Genomic DNA, 19277 nt, shown 5'->3' with positions numbered 1-19277 from the left:
TAACATTAACATTCCCTATATGACATTCATATATTTCCGTAAGTTTTATAAGAGAATAACAGAAGAAGCTGATGATGATCTAAAAAGGTGGACACTTTGTAATGGCAGTAAATGATGTGTTGGATATTCATTTGTTTTAGTAAATCATCTCTTTTATTTATTTGTGTTAATGACATTTTGATAGATCGAATCTAATCATCAAACTAATATTTATTTGTGTTCATGACATGTCTTTGTTTGGTTAACAATCTCATGGTTTTTTCATCTGTTCAAAATTTAACATACAAAAGTAGATAAAAATCCAGTTATCATCTACCAGGAAAAACACAATACAATATTTTATTTATAATCACAGCTTTACACTTTGAATTCTATCCTAACAGCTACATCTCATTCAAAAATACATAGATTTTAATAACAAAAATTAATGTTACTTTGCATAGCAGAATTTAGTAGACATTTTGATTTTATTTATCAATAATATGTTCTTATTAACATCCAATAATAAAACATCCCATTTTTGTTTTTCACATTAAATTTCTCATTCATTATGTAACCATTCAAAACTTGATATAGTCGGAGAAACCTATAGTAAAGGTAATACTAGAATGATTTTATAAAATAATGTCTCAAACACATGAAACATTAACCATAATAAGAAGCAGACTACTTCAATGAATTTACAAATAAATGAACAAATTCCAGTAAAATTTAAGTCTCTAATGTTTATTGACTTGGTAGCAGCACATTAAAAAAGAAACTGTGAATGGTATCACATATCTATTTCCAATTATTATGACTCCTTGACATTATTTCCTCTTTAATATTTAAAATCAACACCAATATTCATATATTTTTTCTAATAATGAATTATTCAAAACCTGTCATATAACTCATCTAAACCTAAAATTGAACATTCATACTCCACACAGTCAGAATCCAATTATTATTATTCAAATATTAGTTATTTAAATACATACAAGTACATACATCATTCACAAAAAAAACAGCCTGAAGTTCAATAAAATAAAATCTTATGAGAGTTATCTCCTCCTAGTTCCACCAAAGCCTGATGCTGTTCTAGTACCACTAGAGCTGCCCCCACCTAATCCACCACTCCATCCCCTTCCTGTAGACCCCCCTGACATAAATCCTGGTCCCCTCGATGTGTAACTAGGCCATCCACCAAACCAACTACTACCCCATCCCGGTCTATGATAAGTGGTATATGGTTGTTGATAGGTGTAGCTTCCATAGTTATTTCTGTTGCCCATTAAGTACCCCAGAATGCCTCCTGTGAATGCTCCCGTCCAGAACCCTCCTCCCATTGGCTGTTGTGTACCCTGATTAGCACTGTGAGTGTTCTCGGTGTAGGAAGATGAACATGAATCTGCAAAAGAAAAGGAACCAGTCTTAAACATAATCTTAATAAATAGAAAAAAAACTGAAATACTGTGAGCTTACATAGAGAATACCCCTGCTTCAAATGTACAACCATTAATTTGGATTTATCTCCATTTGTACTCATCCAAAAGTAATCATATTCCTTCATGCACATCTACAAATGATGCCCAACTTTCTTATGAAATAGCATAAAAATTCCTTGAGTGGTTTAGGAGATGTGCTTACAAGGTTTAAACATGTGAAGCCATAAATATGGTTTATCTCCCTTTGGAGTACTCTGACAGTATTTGTGTTCCTTCATGCATCTACGTATCATACTCAACCTTCCTATTAAGTTATATAACAAGAGGCTCCCAGGAGCCTGAATTGCACACCTGGTTGAATTTTGTCTTTCAAGGACAATAAATTTAAGAAGAATTTCTATCATAGTTTTCTAGATATTAGCTGAAAACAGTAAAAAAAAATGTGTCATTTTTCCCTTTTCAAGGCAATAACTCTTCCAAGGAATCGTCTGACAACTTTTATCCCTGAAGACTTTTGTAGTCCTAATAGTATGGATCATTTCAGCTATTGAAAGAATTTGGCTAAACCTAACCGTTTAACAGCTTGGTCAAAAAAAAAGAGGGTAAAACAACTTCCCAGAGTGCAGCATGCTAAACTCTGATCACCTGAGGCAAGTGTAGACACATTATTGATTTTTGACACACTTAAACATAAGTCTTTCTCTTCATTATTGACACAACAACTGGTTTGGACACAATATTTCACAAAATCTGAAATTCAGTTAAAGATGAAAGAAGTTCTGTGATATGGGTGTTCATCAAAGACTGTTGCCTTTGATCCCTACAACCAAATAAATAGTTGAAATCAGTGCATGATGCACCTGTCCCTATGATAGAGTAACAGTGTGGCATGTGAGAAATATCCCATAAAAATATGGAAAGTCTCATAACTTAAGATGAAAATTTCTATATAAAACATCTATACCATTATAACAAACAATTGTATAAAGATTGAAGTTCATTGTATAAAGGGTTCTCATATTATGGTGAAATGTGAAAAAAATCCCATGAAAAATATGAAAAAGTCAGTAATTCAACAACAAAAAAATAAGGAATTTACCTTAAGATACACAGACCTTCAAACAATTGCAACAAATAACTACTTATAGTTTGAAGTAAATCCAAAATATGGGATGACACATAAAATCTTAATCCTTCCTATTTTTTCAAATAACATCTCATTACTCAGAAACTAAAACTGGAATTTTTCCAAAAAGAAAACTGACAGTTAAACCATCGTAACAAATGCTACTGTGTAAAGTGTGAAGTTTATTGAACAAGTTGCTTTAAAGTTATGAGTCGACATGTTAACATAATACCACATATTATGTACACCCTCATATGGGCATATTAAAACCATAAGAGATATCTGATTGAAAAATGCAGGCAGAGATTTTCATGTGGAATCAAATTTTTTTTTAAATTTCAAAATCAGACTAAAAATTTTTAAAAAATGATTTTTTTTTTTGTGTTTCCCCATTTTGTGCACCTTCACTCCAAAATTATTAAAGATAAATCTATCTTTTAAAACTTTTTACAATAGAATTCAAAAGGAACACATTGACGTATGAATAATCAAAATTGTGTTAACAATTAACTATTTCTATTAATTTTAATGGCAACACATATTTTCCCACTTTTAGCCCCTTATTTTCAAAGGCGGAGGGGCAAAAACCTCCAAAAACTATTGGGTCCTCCACTGTGTCCCCAGGAACAATGTCTTAAAATTTCAAAAAGATTAGTTAGTTTTACTCAAGTTATTGTTAAAAAAAAAAGAAAATTAAATGACGCCAACGATACAATAAAACAACCACAAACATGTTGTAGTTGTGTAAATACAAAATTATATAAGGAGCCATCAGGTATCCATATTTTACATTAATTTATATCTGTTCATTTCTAGTCAGGTTTTTGAATTGATTTACAACTTCTTTTGAAGCATAACATTACAATCCGTACTGAAATGTTTATAATCCTCGTAGATAGACAAGAATTACAAAAGAAATCAATTATAAAGTCTATATGTTTTAATGTCAACTGCCTAAATAAATAATATCCAACCACACATAAAGGTTCATTCATTATTCAGAACTGCCAGGATAAATAATCAATGTAGAGTAAAAATATCAAAGACCTCACTCCATAAAATCAGTCTCAGAAGCAATTAAATCCCTTACAAAATTGACTTTTTAATTTCTTACCATAGAAATTTAGTAATTTTCATATTGACAAAGCAACATTCTAACTACTGCAAGATATATAAATCAAAGAGGTGTATATAAATGTAGATTAATAGGTAAAAGACCACAACTGATTTCTCTTGATGCATATTGTTCCAATATGATAGGAAGTTTCTCTCTATTTTTTCATAACAATTCTTTGCATCAGTCTCATGCTGGAAAAATACAAAGCTTTTCTGTATACTGACTGCCTGTTTGTTTTTGTATTTATCCAGCATGAGACCTTTTTTCAGAACAAATAACTCTACACCCATAGATTAGAGAAGTGACGTGAATAGTACACGATCATGTTCTCATTTGATTTTTTTCCCATTCTGTATCACGCTAAGGTTACAATATATTTTGAAATACAAATAATACAATGGAGTTTCCAATCTTTTTGCATAAAATGCTGGATGACCAATTGTGTAAGATATTAGATATAATCAAATGATTTGGACAGGTACCAAAGTAATGAAAAACTCGATTGAGATTGAAGAGTAGTCAAGGGAACCAAGATCCTAGTGGAAATAAAAAGAATGTATTCCAGGGACAAAGATCAGACATGCAAAACAGACATACGCTTCAAAGAACATAATCTGTCGTTTACTTGTAATAACTTTTGTGATGCCTAATTTTGTTTAAAGGAATGTTATCGAATGCATCAAATTCAATAAGTAACATTCTATATACATCATCTTTGCGTGCCTTAAAGCATTTAACCGTTATAAAAGTGGGAATATTTTATCAGTTGGTGCGCAGTTAGTTTCTACTGCTATGACAACTTGGCATATAATATAACAATGCCAATTAATGGGCTTTCGTATACCTTTTGAAGCCGGGGTATCCATTCAACGATCATGATAGGTAAATATCATGTCTTTTTAAGGAATATTTCAATTTCACAATGAATTAAATGAGGCTGGGATAAACACCAAAAAAAAAATCCGGAAGACAGTTCCACTACTATTTACTTTAAAGACTTGTAAAAATATTACATCACTGATCTTCATTAAGTGAATAAAGAACTTAAATGTTTTTGAAATAAGATTAAAAAAGGCTTATGAAAGTTCAAATAGGTTATTTTGATAAAATCTAAAGCAATATAATGTTTTTGTGCTGTTTTAAGGGGGGGGGTCAACAATAATGTTGTTGTATTTGATTATTTATGATTTAATTTTGGTCTTATCAAGATTTTCTCCTTTTTCATGACGATGTTTTATCTTTCTATTATTGTATGCTCCTTAGTGTCAGCAAAATTTAAGTAAGTTTGCACAAGTGTAATCTTTTCAATCTGTTTAAATCTGTATATTGAAATGCACTAAGAAATAAATTGTGGTCTCATTCCTTATATAAAGATATAATACTTACCACCGCCAGGAGGCATATAATCAGATCTGAAGCCAGGAGGAGGTGGCCTTGACCCTCTATCATGTGATCTGGTATGTGGTCTGTCTGCTATACACGTCTTGTAGATTGCATAAACAATTATTCCAACAATACACAGAAGGACAAGGTCACTGAAAATGGAGGAGGCTCTTTGTCCAAAATGTCTGAAATGATATGTGCATACATGTATATAAATGTATAATACAATTTCCTTTATCAAAAATATGTAGTGATATAAAAAAAAATAACCAAGCCAGGTAGCCCTATAAAAATTATTGAATTGATAAGTCTATATTTTTTTGGAAAATTTGATAAAATCATACATTCTGGCCCTGCACACCTCCATCATGTGTATTCACATCTTACAAAATTCTAAGACTGTAGCTCATAAAAATGAAGAAGGCAAACCATGTACCCTCATTACTTCTATGAAATAGTGAAATTGTTAAGATTACCAATCTCAAATTTGGCAACTTTTACAAAAATCAAATCCTTGGACCCTTCACATCCCCATTATGAGTAAAACTCCTACAAAATTTCACAGCTGTAGCTCAAAGGTTGTGGAGAAAACAGCCAGACAAACCATGTACCGCCACCCCTAATCTTGACAGTCAAAGGATAACAGGTGAACAGATAAAAGAGCAAATGGATGGACAGGGATTAATAAATGTCCCTAACTTCAGGTTGAGCTATTAAATTAAGATGGGTGGCAAACCTAGCTGGAAAATGCTTTAAACACTAGAAGTGGTCTTTCATAAGATAGTTACGGAAATCCTACTTTAACGATACAATGCATAATTAAATGAAACACTTCACAGGGTGCAGCTTGAAACAACTCCAGTGATAAAACCCTGAACAATTGGGGCAAATGTGGACTTAATATTCAAGCTTACTACAGTTCAGAGTTAGCATTGTGATAAATGTTTGACACATGGTGAAACTGTTCAAAAAAATTTTCATTTTAACATTTCCTCAATTTGACCTGATTTCCATAATTCAAAAATTACACATGCTTAAGATTACCAGTAGTTTCATTTATGTAAGACCACATGGGACAAAACTAATGAATTACACATTTCCTTTCTGAGTGTTTTTCAGGTTTTAACATAAAATATATAACACATTGAAAAATATTCAATTTTATAAAAGGCATCTCCACTTCCCTGAATCCACGTATGAGAACATGCCTGGTAATAAAAACCGAATAATAAATGGAAGTCCTCAAAAACTACTACAATGAACCTTTCTTATCTATATATAAATTGAAAAATCATTAAATTTCTCAGTACATAGCATACAATAATTGTATCAGTATAGTACACTCATAGTGATATTAATGAACCCTTTTTAACAACAATAATGTAGAATGTTACAAAATGCTTACCTCAATACACCTCAAAAGATAAACATGTTTAAAATCAATAAACAGTTAATTTTGCAACTATATTGAGTAAGACCTAAAAAAAGAACAATATGTGTATTCAGTACAAGTCAAATACCCAAAACAAATCTTTGTCATCCTGTTACTTTATGGCATATTGAGGTATAATTTCAAGATCTCACAATATTGTCTGTACATCAGGAAAACGCTTTTTCTTGGCCCCTTTTTAGCCCCTAATTCATAACTGGTTCAAGTCAAAACCCTCACAATTAACTACAGCATTCTTTTTGTGGTGTGACACCTTGTGTTTCAATTTTAAAGAGGTTAATTTACTTTTACTCAAGTTAATGTCAAGACATCTTGAAAATGCTTGTTTCTGGTCCCCGTTTGGTTCCTAATTCTTAAATGGTTCAAATATCACAACCCCCTGAAATCAATCTCAGGCTTCCTTTTGTGGTATGGCACCTTGTTGTATAATTTCATAAAGATCTATAAACTTATACTTAAGTTATTGATCAGAAGTGGAAATGTCTACAGACAGCATGATACCATTATACCCTGAAAGAAGTGTTTATGGTGGTGTAAAAACTTAATTGAAAGTGTTAATAAACAAGTACCTACCCATAACTGTTATGTGACCTATGGTGATAGTTGTCATGGTGAGAACCATAGTAATCATGGTTCTTCTGTTGTTTGTTCATGTGTCCCTCCATTGTCAAGTCTAAAGTGTATTCCAGCTGTAAAAATATTAAAGCTGTATTTATTGACAAACATTACATATAACTGCTGACTTAGAAAAAGTATAAACTTCCAGACAGAGTAAAATTTGACAAATTCACTACAATGTAAGACAGCAAACAAGTAGATGTTAATGATAAAAAAAAAAGTCATTTGGGAAAAGATCTAGAAAAATCAAATAAACTATTACAAAGATAAATTTTGCTGATTAATAACGCCAAACTGATACCATTACTAAGAATCATTATCAATCTTAATTGGCCTCTTAAGAATTATGTACCAAAATACAGGGTACTTACACACAAAAGTACATTCAAGTATGATAAAAACTCAGACTATAAGGGCTATTTGATAAAAATTACCCCACATGATCCTCTCAGAACATAAAGAATATTAGGCTAAACTTACCCCACATGATCCCCTCAGAATATAAGGATCATCAGGGTAGTCATATCCTTCGCAAGTTACTTCAACCTTTCCAAATCTGTAAGAATTATCCATGTCTGTTTTACATTCCCACTGCAAAACAAAAATGTTCAAACATTTAAAAACTCTGATCCCTAAAACAAAAAAAACTCCTATATACATGTAAAAGCAAAGTGTTGCATACTACATCATGCTAATAATACCCCTACTCACCCATTATCATCATAAAAGGGGAGACACTGTACAACTCATCATGCAAAAGCAATTTACAAAATATCTAATTCCCTCCAATAGAACATGAAGAAATCTGTTATGAAAATTTCCAATATGCATAACCTAAGAAATCAGTAAGTTGATTGGTAAACAGTAGATTAGCAAGGAACCTGGATTGGGGAAACACAGTATAAGTCACCATGCAAAAGCAAAATACTAAATATTCCCTCAAAAAGAAGCTGAGAAATATGTTACAGTAAAGTGTAATGGACACACAAGGTGATTACAATACAAATACCACCACCCTAATGAGTGGGAATGTAATAAAAAAAGCTTTGCCCAGTGAAGCATGATACAACGACAGCCAGTTGAACTCGACAACAATGACAGCGCCATACCAATATACCACCGCAAATTTTTTTGTTAGCATAGAAATGAAAATCGCTTCAGAAATCATGAAACTCAAAGTATCAACTCTAATCACAGAAGCAAAACTATTCAGCAACATATTTCTTCTGTAAAAACTGTGTTCAGCATTTGCCAAAATAAATTTTAAGTAACTAGGGTATTAACAACCAAACTTAAAATACTGGTAACTTCCAAGTTTTTTACCTACACTGTACGTTTATAATTTTCCTGAATTAAATTTTTTGTGATTCTTATTTTGTAACTGGAACTGCACAGTTTAATAACTGATAGGTTTTTTTTTCATGTTTACAGTCACATTACTATGAATAATAGCACTTTATATAGAGCAGCTTGATACAGCTGAATAAGTGGAACCCAAGATTGAAAATTAAAGACCAGCTGTTTCAAGCTAAATACAGCTCTAAATTTGGATTGTGATAAAATAAATTACACAACATATGTTTCTGAATAGAATGAAAGTGGTCAAAGAACAGTGCCAAATCCACAAAACTTAAGAAATAATCAAAATGTTACAAAATTTAAGAAAATGTTCATTTTTAGATCATTTTCTTCATTGTTCGGATTTTAAATCTTGAATCCCTGAAGGTAAAGACCCTTGAAGTAAAATTCCATATGGATCAATACACTTTTATTCAGGCTATTGTTCAGAAACCAGAAAATGCATGTTTTTGCTCTTTTCAACCCTTAATTCCTTAATAGCTGGAACATAACCCTGAAAATCAATACAAATTTTCTTTTGGCAGTATGAAACCTTGTAAAATTTTTATTAATTAAGAACCATCTACAAACATTCAAGTTAACACACTAAAATTAAGTGTCTATGAATGACTGATAAAAATCAGAAAACAATACCAGAGGCACACGTGTGCCTGTATCGCTCACCTGGTTTAATTACTTGCTAAATATTTCATATAATTTTGCGTAAATTTACAAGGAATTTTCCTTAGATGAAGATTTTCTTGCAATTTAAAGCATTGGTAAACAGGAATTATTGCATGGGACAGGTTGGAAAGGGGACATAATGCATAGTTTGCAACCCCAACATACTAAAATCCAGAACCAGGCCTTTAAAAATGCAGAAATTGCCATTGTTTTGCGGAATCCATGAAATTTCTGCAAAACACAGCGTTTCTTAGCCTCCAACATGATTACTTTGCTAAAAAACTAATCTTATTAAACTAGGCATTTCACATCCAGTTTTGTATGGAAATATAGTTTACAAGGCACATAAATGCAAACAATGTCCATCAAATCTTAAGAATTATTTAAATAGACTGATTCATAAAGGATATAAATTCGACATTGTTGTCAGATCATTAAATCTTGTCTTTGTAGGAAAAAATATTGATACTCTTATTAGATCATTACATTATAACTTAATCATTCATATTTTAGCATTTTAGTCATTGCACAACTTCTTGCTAGACCAACATAGTCTATGATGTTGCAGTTCTAAATCCTTTGGAAGTTTTGTAACTGATATTTTTTGTGTTGGGAGGTTTGAAGATTTGTCATCCTTATTTGTGTCCTGAGCTTGCTTTCAGTAACTGCGAGCATTCATTGTTTATACCTCATTTGTTTGTCTTCTATGTTATTGTTAATAATTGTTGAGGTACTTTTCAAATGAATTGGATGTATTTCAGGTTGATTTTTACTGTGTGTCTAACTTTGTATTTATTTTAGCCTTTGACCGTATAGAGGGGGAGGGTTTGGATCCAACAAAACTAGTTTAACCCCGCTGCATATTGTTTGCGCCTGTCCCAAGGCAGGAAATATAGTCACTGGCATGTAGTTGTCTTTTTTTAAAACATTTTAGTTTCTTACCATAAATGATAAACTGATATAGTATTGAGGAAGGGCCGGACCTTTTTCGGGATGCTGGGATCAGAGGTTTTTAAGCTCAGGATTTCGGGATTTCTGAGAATTAAGCCCGGGATTTCGGGAAATAAATCCACCGGGAATCGGGATTTTAGCAGTTTTTAAGTTCCTTTGTTGTTCGGGATTTCGGGATTTAGTAAAAATAAAGTCGGGATTCCGGGATCAGACCCCCTCCAGCCCCCCCTCAGTATTGTGTTCACTGATTTATCCACTTTGTTTTTATTGGGGCAATTTAGAGCTTGCTACATGGAGGAAATTTCCCACTTGTTGAAGATCATGTGGCGACCTCTAGATGTATATTTTCTCGAGCGGAAACTTTGGTTAAGTTAAGAACCACAGTGGCAGCCATTTTGAAATGGCAAAAGAATCACAAGCTTTCATCTCCTCATGCCAACAATCATTTGTTTCCAGTTTTGTTTCATTTGGTCAAGCGGTTTCCGAGAAAAAGATTTTTACATGTTTTTCTCATAGGGTCCAATGTTAAAGTAAGATCCTCGGTGGCGGCCATTTTGAATTTCCGATTGGCACCAAAATCACAAACTTACATCCCTTCATAAAAGTGAACATTTGTGTCAAGTTTTGTTTAATTTGGTCAAGCGGTTTCCGAGAAGAAGATTTTTACATGTTTTTCCCATAGGGTCCAATGTTAAACTAAGATCCTCGGTGGCGGCCATCTTGAATTTCTGATCGCCACCAAAATCACAAACTTTCATCCCCTCATATCAGTGAACATTCGATAGTGTCAAGTTTTGTTTAATTTGGTCAAGTGGTTTCCGAGAAGATGTTTACATGTTTCTCCCATAGGGTCCAATGTTAAACTAAGATCCTCGGTGGCGGCCATCTTGAATTTCCGATCGCCACCAAAATCACAAACTTTCATCCCCTCATACCAGTGAACATTTGTGTCAAGTTTGGTTTTATTTGGCCCTGTGGTTTCAGAGAAGAAGATTGAAATGTAAAAGTTTACGGACGGACGACGGACGCCAAGTGATGGCAAAAGCTCACATGGCCTTTGGCCAGGTGAGCTAAAAAACCTAAAAGGACAAACACTTTACCAAAATATCATCAAAATCCTTTAAAAGTTATAAGTATAGTACAAAACATGTAAGAAAGGCAGCCAGACAGGAGTATACAATGTTTGTCAAAAAGATGGGCATATAAAAAAAGGGCCACTAAAATGAATGAATTTCTAATGTCTACCTGAACATCATATCCATCACTGCCTCTGTTGTAACATTGTACAACCTGAGGTCTGTATTCATTGCATGAGGCTGTTCCTCCAACACATTTTAACTGAAAAAGAGATAAAATTATCAACAGTGAAAATGAAATGGTTGCCCTTTACACTATTTTAGATAAAAAATCAAAGCTTTTCAAATAATTATCTGTTTGTAAATTTATCTATTGTAAAGTCATGAAACTTAAAGATTCCCTTACAATAACCATGTAACAGGTAAATAACCAATCTTGAAACCCACTCAAAATGACCAACAGCAAACCCCAAAAATTCACCCCTGGCCCCATACTTACCTGCAGATCTAATGGTGACTTCCTTCTCTTTCCTACCATTTCTGTACCACTGACTTACCTGTAGAAGTAGTGGTGACATCTTTCCTCTTTCTATCATACCTGTACCACTGACTTACCTGTGGAACTAATGGTGACATCTTTCCTCTTTCTATCATACCTGTACCACTGACTTACCTGTGGAACTGGTGATGACCTTCTTCCTCGGGTCATTTTTCCATCATACAATGTCAATGTGCTGATTTGTGACAGCAGTAGTCTTTCATTGTATTTGTCATGGTCACCATAGGCTCCTGTAAACAATTATAAACAAAAGTGGTGTCACATATTGGAGTCATAGTTGCTCATTTGCCTTTGTTACTTTGTAAGTATGAGTTTAGTTACTTCATGTCCTTTGTTGTGTATGTCTGTTTTCTATGGTTGGCCTTTGACCCTGGATTACATTTTTTTGAATACCACTATAACCTTGGTTCCCTTGATTATTCTTTTAACAAATACCAAAAATTGTACATATGCATTAACTTTTACAGAATATAAATATTGGTACAGATATACCAGAAACAGTTCTGTGTCAGTTATGACCTGAATATAGCAGAAACAACACGACATAGTACTGACCTGGATGTACCAGGAACAACACAGTACCTGTACTGTTTGGGTGTTTCATCAGAAACAACATAGTACCTGTACTGATCTGGATGTACTAGAAAAAAAAGAGTAGAGTACTGACCTTGATGTACCAGAAACAACACAGTACCTGTACTGACTGGATGTACCAGAAACAACAAAGTACCTGTACTGACCAAGATGTACCAGAAACAACACAGTACTTTTATTGACCTGGATGTAACATTAGAAACAACACAGTACCTGTACTGACCTTGATGTACCAGAAACAACACAGTACTTTTATTGACCTGGATGTAACATTAGAAACAACATAGTACCTGTACTGACCTTGATGTACCAGAAACAACACAGTACTTTTATTGACCTGGATGCAACATCAGAAACAACATAGTACTTGTACTGACCTTGATGTACCAGAAACAACACAGTACCTGCACTGACTGGATGTACTAGAAACAACACAGTACCTGTACTGACCTTGATGTACCAGAAACAACAGAGTAGAGTACTGACCTTGATGTACCAGAAACAACACAGTACCTGTACTGACTGGATGAACCAGAAACAACACAGTACTTTTATTGACCTAGATGCAACATCAGAAACAACACAGTACCTGTACTGACTTGATGTACCAGAAACAACAGAGTAAAGTACTAACCTTGATGTACCAGAAACAACACAGTACCTGCATTGACCTGGATGTACCAGGAAAAACACAATACCTGCACTGACCTGGATGTTACTGGGTACATCAGAAAAACCACTCTGTACCTGCACTGACATGGATGTCACATCAAAAACAACAATGTACCTGCAATGACCTTGATGATAAATCAGAAACAACATAGTACATGTACAGACTTGGATGTACCAGAAACAACAAAGTAAAGAACCTGTACTGACCTTGATGTACACAATACTGTACTGATTTGGATATGACCCCAGAGCATAAGATATTTGATTATATATTCATAAAATCATTTCATAATTCAACAGAATAAAATCTAATCTAAGGGAGCACTGTGATGAATGTTAATATCATTGTTACTATTTTCAGGATAAAAAAATGCCATTAAAGAAATGTTTTTTTAAGTTTCTTGTACAACTTACAAATACAAATATGGGGAAACCTAGTCATTACCTTAAAGATTTAATAAATGTCTAGCTGTTTAACAACTTACCAGAAACTATGGAAACAGTAAACAAAATATTGACAACACTGATGATATAAATTGTTGTCCTTTTCATTTCTGCAATAACTGAAAGCATAATAAAAATTGTGAATCAAATAATAATGTAATTTTTTTTTCATGTACATTCAAACAATAGTCATCACCAGAATTACATGCTTAAAGTACAAAAAAAAACATTAAAAAATGCAATCAACAGATTTTTCCAATATCTGCATTGATCATAGATCTTCACATACTTTTACATACATTTTTTTTAATACACTCAGTTATCAATCTGCTACATGTATTGGTTTGTTAACAACAGGCAAAAACAGTCAAAATCACATTTTCTGGAACCATAATTCCAAGAACGGCAGATAGATTTTTCCAAAATTTGCACAAAAAATAAATATTAAAATACTGAACATTTTATCAATTCATATTAATCATTAATCTGCTTTCATTTTCTAAATAATAGGCAAAAACTGATAAAAACATCAAAAATAAAAGTTTGTCTGCAAAAACATGTATCTCCCCTCACCCTGCAAACTGGATCCACTTGCAGTATCCACCTGCACAGAACAGTTTCATAAAATTCTGTAGAGGGGCTACAGAGAAGTTTCGCTGACCGGTTCAGCAGTTTCAGAGAATTTGAAATAACAAGGTAATTATGAGGATTTTTGACAAATTTCTAAGTTCAAAGGGCATAACTCCTATGAAAATTGGGGTATTAAAATTTCCTGGTAGTATGTACTACTACATATGATGCTATTGCTACATACCACATTTCATAAAATTTGGTTCAATTGTTTCAGAGCAGTTTCACTAACAAGGTAATTTATGAGGAATTTTGACAAATTTCTACGTTCAAAGGGGCATAACTCCTACAAAAATTGGGGGATCACAATTTGAGAGTAGATGCACTGACAACTTTGTGACAGACACATGGACAGAAGGACAAATGGACAGACAGACTAGCCAAAAACAGTAAGTCAAGTAATGACACTTTCAAGAACCATCAATCAAGAAAGGTCGACAGACTTTTCTGAAATTTGCACCAAAAATAAATACTGAAATTCTGAACAGTTTATCAATTTACATTTATCATCAATCTGCTTTTGGTTTCTAAATAATAGGAAAAAACTGATAAAAATGTAAAAAAAATGACAATTTCAAGAACTATAACTCCAAGAGGGTCGACAAATTTTTCTGAAATTAGCACCAAAAATATTGTATTACTGAAAATATTATCACTTTTCATTAATCATCAATCTGCTTTTGTTTTCTAAATAATAGGCAAAAACTGCCAAAAAAGGTAAAATTAGCAAAAAGAGAGCAATAAGTCAATAACTCCAAAATCAGTAAATTGATTATCTTAAATTATTGTTAAAATGATAGATCTCTTCAAGTCAAAGAGTCTTACATGTCTCGGATTTCTTCTATCTGTTATGGTTTTGAGATATAAACAAAAATATATGGTGATACCACTAGGTGCAATTTTTAGTAATAGCTGCCATGTTTTTTTGGCAAGGGACCATAACGGATATGATTTTGGGAGGAGACATGCCAAGAATGACTGTCACCAAGTTTTATCTACTTCTGTTCAGTGCTTTCAAAGAAAATGTTTTTAAAAAGTTCATGATGGACAATAATGACAGATGCTAAGTATGCTTTTCAGGCCATGTGAGCTAAAAATGAATTAGCATCATGGACAATTTGCCCATTTCAAATAAAATTTTTACTACCTTTATGTCAAAATAATGTGGAAATCAAACAGATCTAGAACTAAAAACAGTTAATGATCTTCCACTCTTGAAAGGAAAATTAAACCCAAGATGCTGATAACATCTGAATTGTCTAGATTTCATTTTCATTGATATTTCTTTTCATGGGCACACAATTTTACTCTGATTAAAACGATCCCTTAATGGTTGTATTATCAACAGGATCAACAATACTTATGTCCAGAAAAAGAGGCTCCCAGAAGCGTGAATTGCTCACCTGGTTCGATTTTTGCCTTTCATGAGCAGCAACTCTAACAATGAGTAGTCAGACAATTTTTTCTCAAAAGACAACTTTGGTATGACATATCATGAGGATCATTTCATCAATTGAAAGTTTCTTTCTATCTATTATAGCTTTTTCAAGATATTTTTATCTGAAATCTGCTAAAAACATCAATTGTCACCTTTCAAGGGCAATACATTTTTTAAATCCAACAAGGAGTCATCTAACATCTTTGATCCAATGCAGACTGGACCATTTTATCAACTGAAAATCTCTTTCTATCTATCATAGTTTTCAAGATATTGGCTAAAAACTAAAAAAGTCATTATTTGCCTTTCAAGGGCAATAACTCTCATTTGCTTTTGTTACTTTATATGTATGATTTTAGATACGTAATGTTCTTTGTAGTGTTTTCCATGTCTGATTTTTGTCCCTGGATTACATTCTTTTGATTACCACAAGAACCTTGGTTCCCTATCAAAACATTGAAATTACCATTAGAATAAACACACGCGCCAATCATATAAATTTATGGCAGGTATAGGTGATTAATAAACAGTAGTAATTGGGAAATACAGTCCAGATTTGCAATGCATGACGCAAACTAGAATACATGGCGCACATCAAATGAATATGTGCTCAGTGCCATGCAAAAAGAGGCCATGGAGTACCCTGGATATGATTTCAGGTTTCTTTGGGAGTGTTTTTCCACCTTCTACTTCTACTTCTACCAGATAAAGGCCACCATCAACAAGTTGATTAACTTTGCCACTGAGTGTGCAAGATAAGGATTAAAAACTTAAATGAATAGTCAGCAATATATACAATAAAATTATGTACAATATATGAGCCTATAATGAGAGATGGACACTTGAGCTTTGAAGGCATCAAGTGTTTTGGCTCCAACTACTTCCACAGAGTTCCATTCCTTGATGGTCTGAGGAAAGAATGAAAATTTTCTATAGTCGCTACCAGGGTTGTCTGTAAGTTTTTGGACAGGTGGGTGAAAAACATAAGTAGTAGGGGATTTTGTAGTCTGAATTTCCTCTGACCCTGCAACCCTCCTCTTTCTTATTTGGATATTGATATGTCGGGTTGGGGTCAGAACGATGTGCCATAAAAAAAGTTGGAGATTCCATACCATTCCAAACGGAGCAGAAACAACTTATAAAACCGGAATATAATATAACAGAATAATTCAAAATTCCGCTGAAAAATCACGTGTCCACTACCCTTCCGTTGCATAAGTAACAAGCTCTGCCTACTCTCTATTACGGTTCAAAATGTCAACAAAGCAGGGTCTCTCCTGGAAAATGATCAAAACTTCAATAAAAAATGTAATTTTTGTAGCAAATTTGGTATCAGCATACAGGAAAATGATTCCCAAATCGAACTAGGTAGGTGTGACATGCACAATTTAAATTTGAAAGTCGTTACAAGGGGTTGAAGGGCAGTACTCCGCAGTACCACTGAATCTTCAACTTTTTGTATGACACATCGTTCTGACCCCAACTTGACATATCAATATCCAAATGAGAAAGAGGAGGGTTGCAGGGTCAGAGGAAATTCGGACTAGGGATTTAAGGCTTAACACAATACAAATCACTTGCAAAATTACCAAAGAAACCACACTTAAGTATAAGAAGCAGTGTAAAAATTCCTGGCTGCCAGCCCTTAAGTATGACCCTGCCAACCAGTGGATAGAATTCGGCAGCTCATACATGTTTCTTGTCAGTCTAGCTGGTGGTATCAGCCTGTTGTTTGTTAGACCTTTCTCATATTAGAAAGTGTAACAAAAATGTTAACATGTATAACACCAGATCTAATCAAGCTTTTTTTGTTATACATATTGACACTGTGTTCATTTAAGATTTACATTAAGTAACTATGAATCAAAATAACGTCTTCTGTAGGGATTACTGCATCATTTATTTCCATACATATCATGGTTGACACCGTGTCAGCAAGCATCAGATTTAATTAAAATATTTACCTCAATTGTAAACTCTTTAGGTCTTTAGTACCAAAACTGTGCACTGCCAGTAGTATCGTGTGTATTGTAATGAGTCAAAACGAAAGTTCTAAAAATAACAAAGTAGACGTGTTATCGAAAACATCCGGTGTTCTTAAAGGCATGATTTTCATTATTCGTCTCTACCTCAATCGGAACCCCACCCCCAGCCTTTCTAGTTACAAAAAAAGAAAGTGTAGATGAAATGGCCGAGTAGTTTGGATTGTCTCTTACTTTTTATATTGACACCATATGGGAGTAAAACCACGATTAAAAGTCCCATTAATTTCCATGTTAAATCAGGCAACTTTCAACGTCCCAGTCTTTTTTAAAGTTTGTTAAAATGAACTTTGACAGGTTTTATCATAGAGTGAACCATGTAAAGACTCTCTGAAAAAAAATTGCAGCATACCTTTAATGGCTTCTAAGAAAGAACGGTGAAGTGAAAGTAGACAGGTACTAAAATACTACTTTCTTTTTGGAAATTTGACAAATCAATAGCCTTAAGTTTTGACACTAACAAATTATTTTCTACATCAGAGTTCAAAACTGTTGTATTTAGTGTGTACCTGACATGATAGGCTTTCAGATGCTACCGAGTTTGCATACACTGGCTAAATCACAAAAATATGCAACACATCCTAGGAACTACTTTTTTTTTACGGATTACTTTCTGTATGTACCCTTAATAGTGGTATTATACCAATAGGAGAGTTCGCCAGTCTCATTTCACTCTACACGTTGACGTACTCCTAAATAGTTAGAGTGGGAAACGCTCTCGGACCGACCTGGGGTCTGGGAGTAGGCCAGAGCGTCAACACAGCAGCCCAGCCGCTAGTAGGACATGCTCTGATTGAGTTCTTCGGTCAGGTATCCCGAAGGCTGGGCTCCGCTATCTTCTACTGCTAACTGGCATTACTAACAGAATTCCCGTAAGGGGCGGTCGTGCGAGATCCGTAAGGATAGTCAAGATCGTAAAAAAAACAATCATCAATCTCATTTGTGATGGCATATTCACTAATTTGCATATCATTAAGTGTCAAACTGGTTGGCAAATAAACAACTAAATAAACAATTGAAAATTTTATGATTGCAATCCTAATTTTCAAATCTTTATAACTTTGTTATATATATATATATATATAATTTTGGTTCTGTCAAATGTGTCATTGAATAATTAAAGAATAAAAATTTTGAAAGTGAATTTACAGCTCTTTTACTTGAAAACTAATTTTGTAATGATATTAGTAAGTAAACCTCTATACTTTCGTATGAAATTAAAGATTTTATGCTTTCAATAAAATAAAAAAGAGAAAAGATTGCTGCCCAATGGTGGTAGATGATTCAGAATTTTTTAAAAGGGGGGTCCAGAAAAGGGGGTCCACTTTTGACGGTGAAAGTTTTATCAATAAATTTTCTTTCTATTTATATCAAAGAAGAACTAAGATAATTATCTTATTCGATCGAGGCCTTTCTATTCAAACGCCCATGCTGAAGTTCGACAGGATTTCAGGGGGAGGGGCATGAAAAATCAAATTGATTTTGCTATTGTGCTGACCACAGCAAAGGTGCACAATTCGTATGATCTGTTTGAATTTGTCAGGAGAAATATCTCTGTTTCCATGTCAAGTAAACGTCATTTATTCAATAACTGAACATGTCAACAGAAATTTTTAGACGCTTTTGATAAGACTTTTATCGTACAACATTCTGCATATGAAGTTAATAACATTATAGGCCAATTGATTCCTGTCCCAGAAATCAGAACAGTTGACGGAGACCAAATTT

The 19277-nt window shown here is 33.5% G+C and overlaps 1 protein-coding gene across 1 annotated transcript; it reads right to left on the bottom strand.

Moving 5' to 3' along the window:
• Positions 1-325: 325 nt before the first annotated feature.
• On the bottom strand, positions 326-18110 carry LOC148630212 (store-operated calcium entry-associated regulatory factor-like). Its single transcript, XM_088563336.1, has 9 exons — positions 18059-18110; positions 17472-17559; positions 13481-13558; positions 11844-11959; positions 11340-11432; positions 7602-7712; positions 7077-7192; positions 5057-5238; positions 326-1390 (listed from the first exon to the last, which is right to left on the bottom strand). The coding sequence occupies exons 3-9, from the start codon at positions 13545-13547 to the stop codon at positions 1044-1046; spliced, it is 1032 nt and encodes a 343-aa protein (XP_088419462.1). The 5' UTR covers positions 13548-13558; positions 17472-17559; positions 18059-18110; the 3' UTR covers positions 326-1043.
• Positions 18111-19277: the final 1167 nt, after the last annotated feature.

Source organism: Perna viridis, chromosome 1 (assembly GCF_037379345.1).
Source record: "Perna viridis isolate PV_CMFRI_1.1 ecotype Kerala chromosome 1, ASM3737934v1, whole genome shotgun sequence".
NCBI classification, from domain to species: Eukaryota; Metazoa; Mollusca; class Bivalvia; order Mytilida; family Mytilidae; genus Perna; species Perna viridis.
Note: the sequence above shows the minus strand (reverse complement) of the source record. Positions and strands in the feature narration are given on the sequence as shown.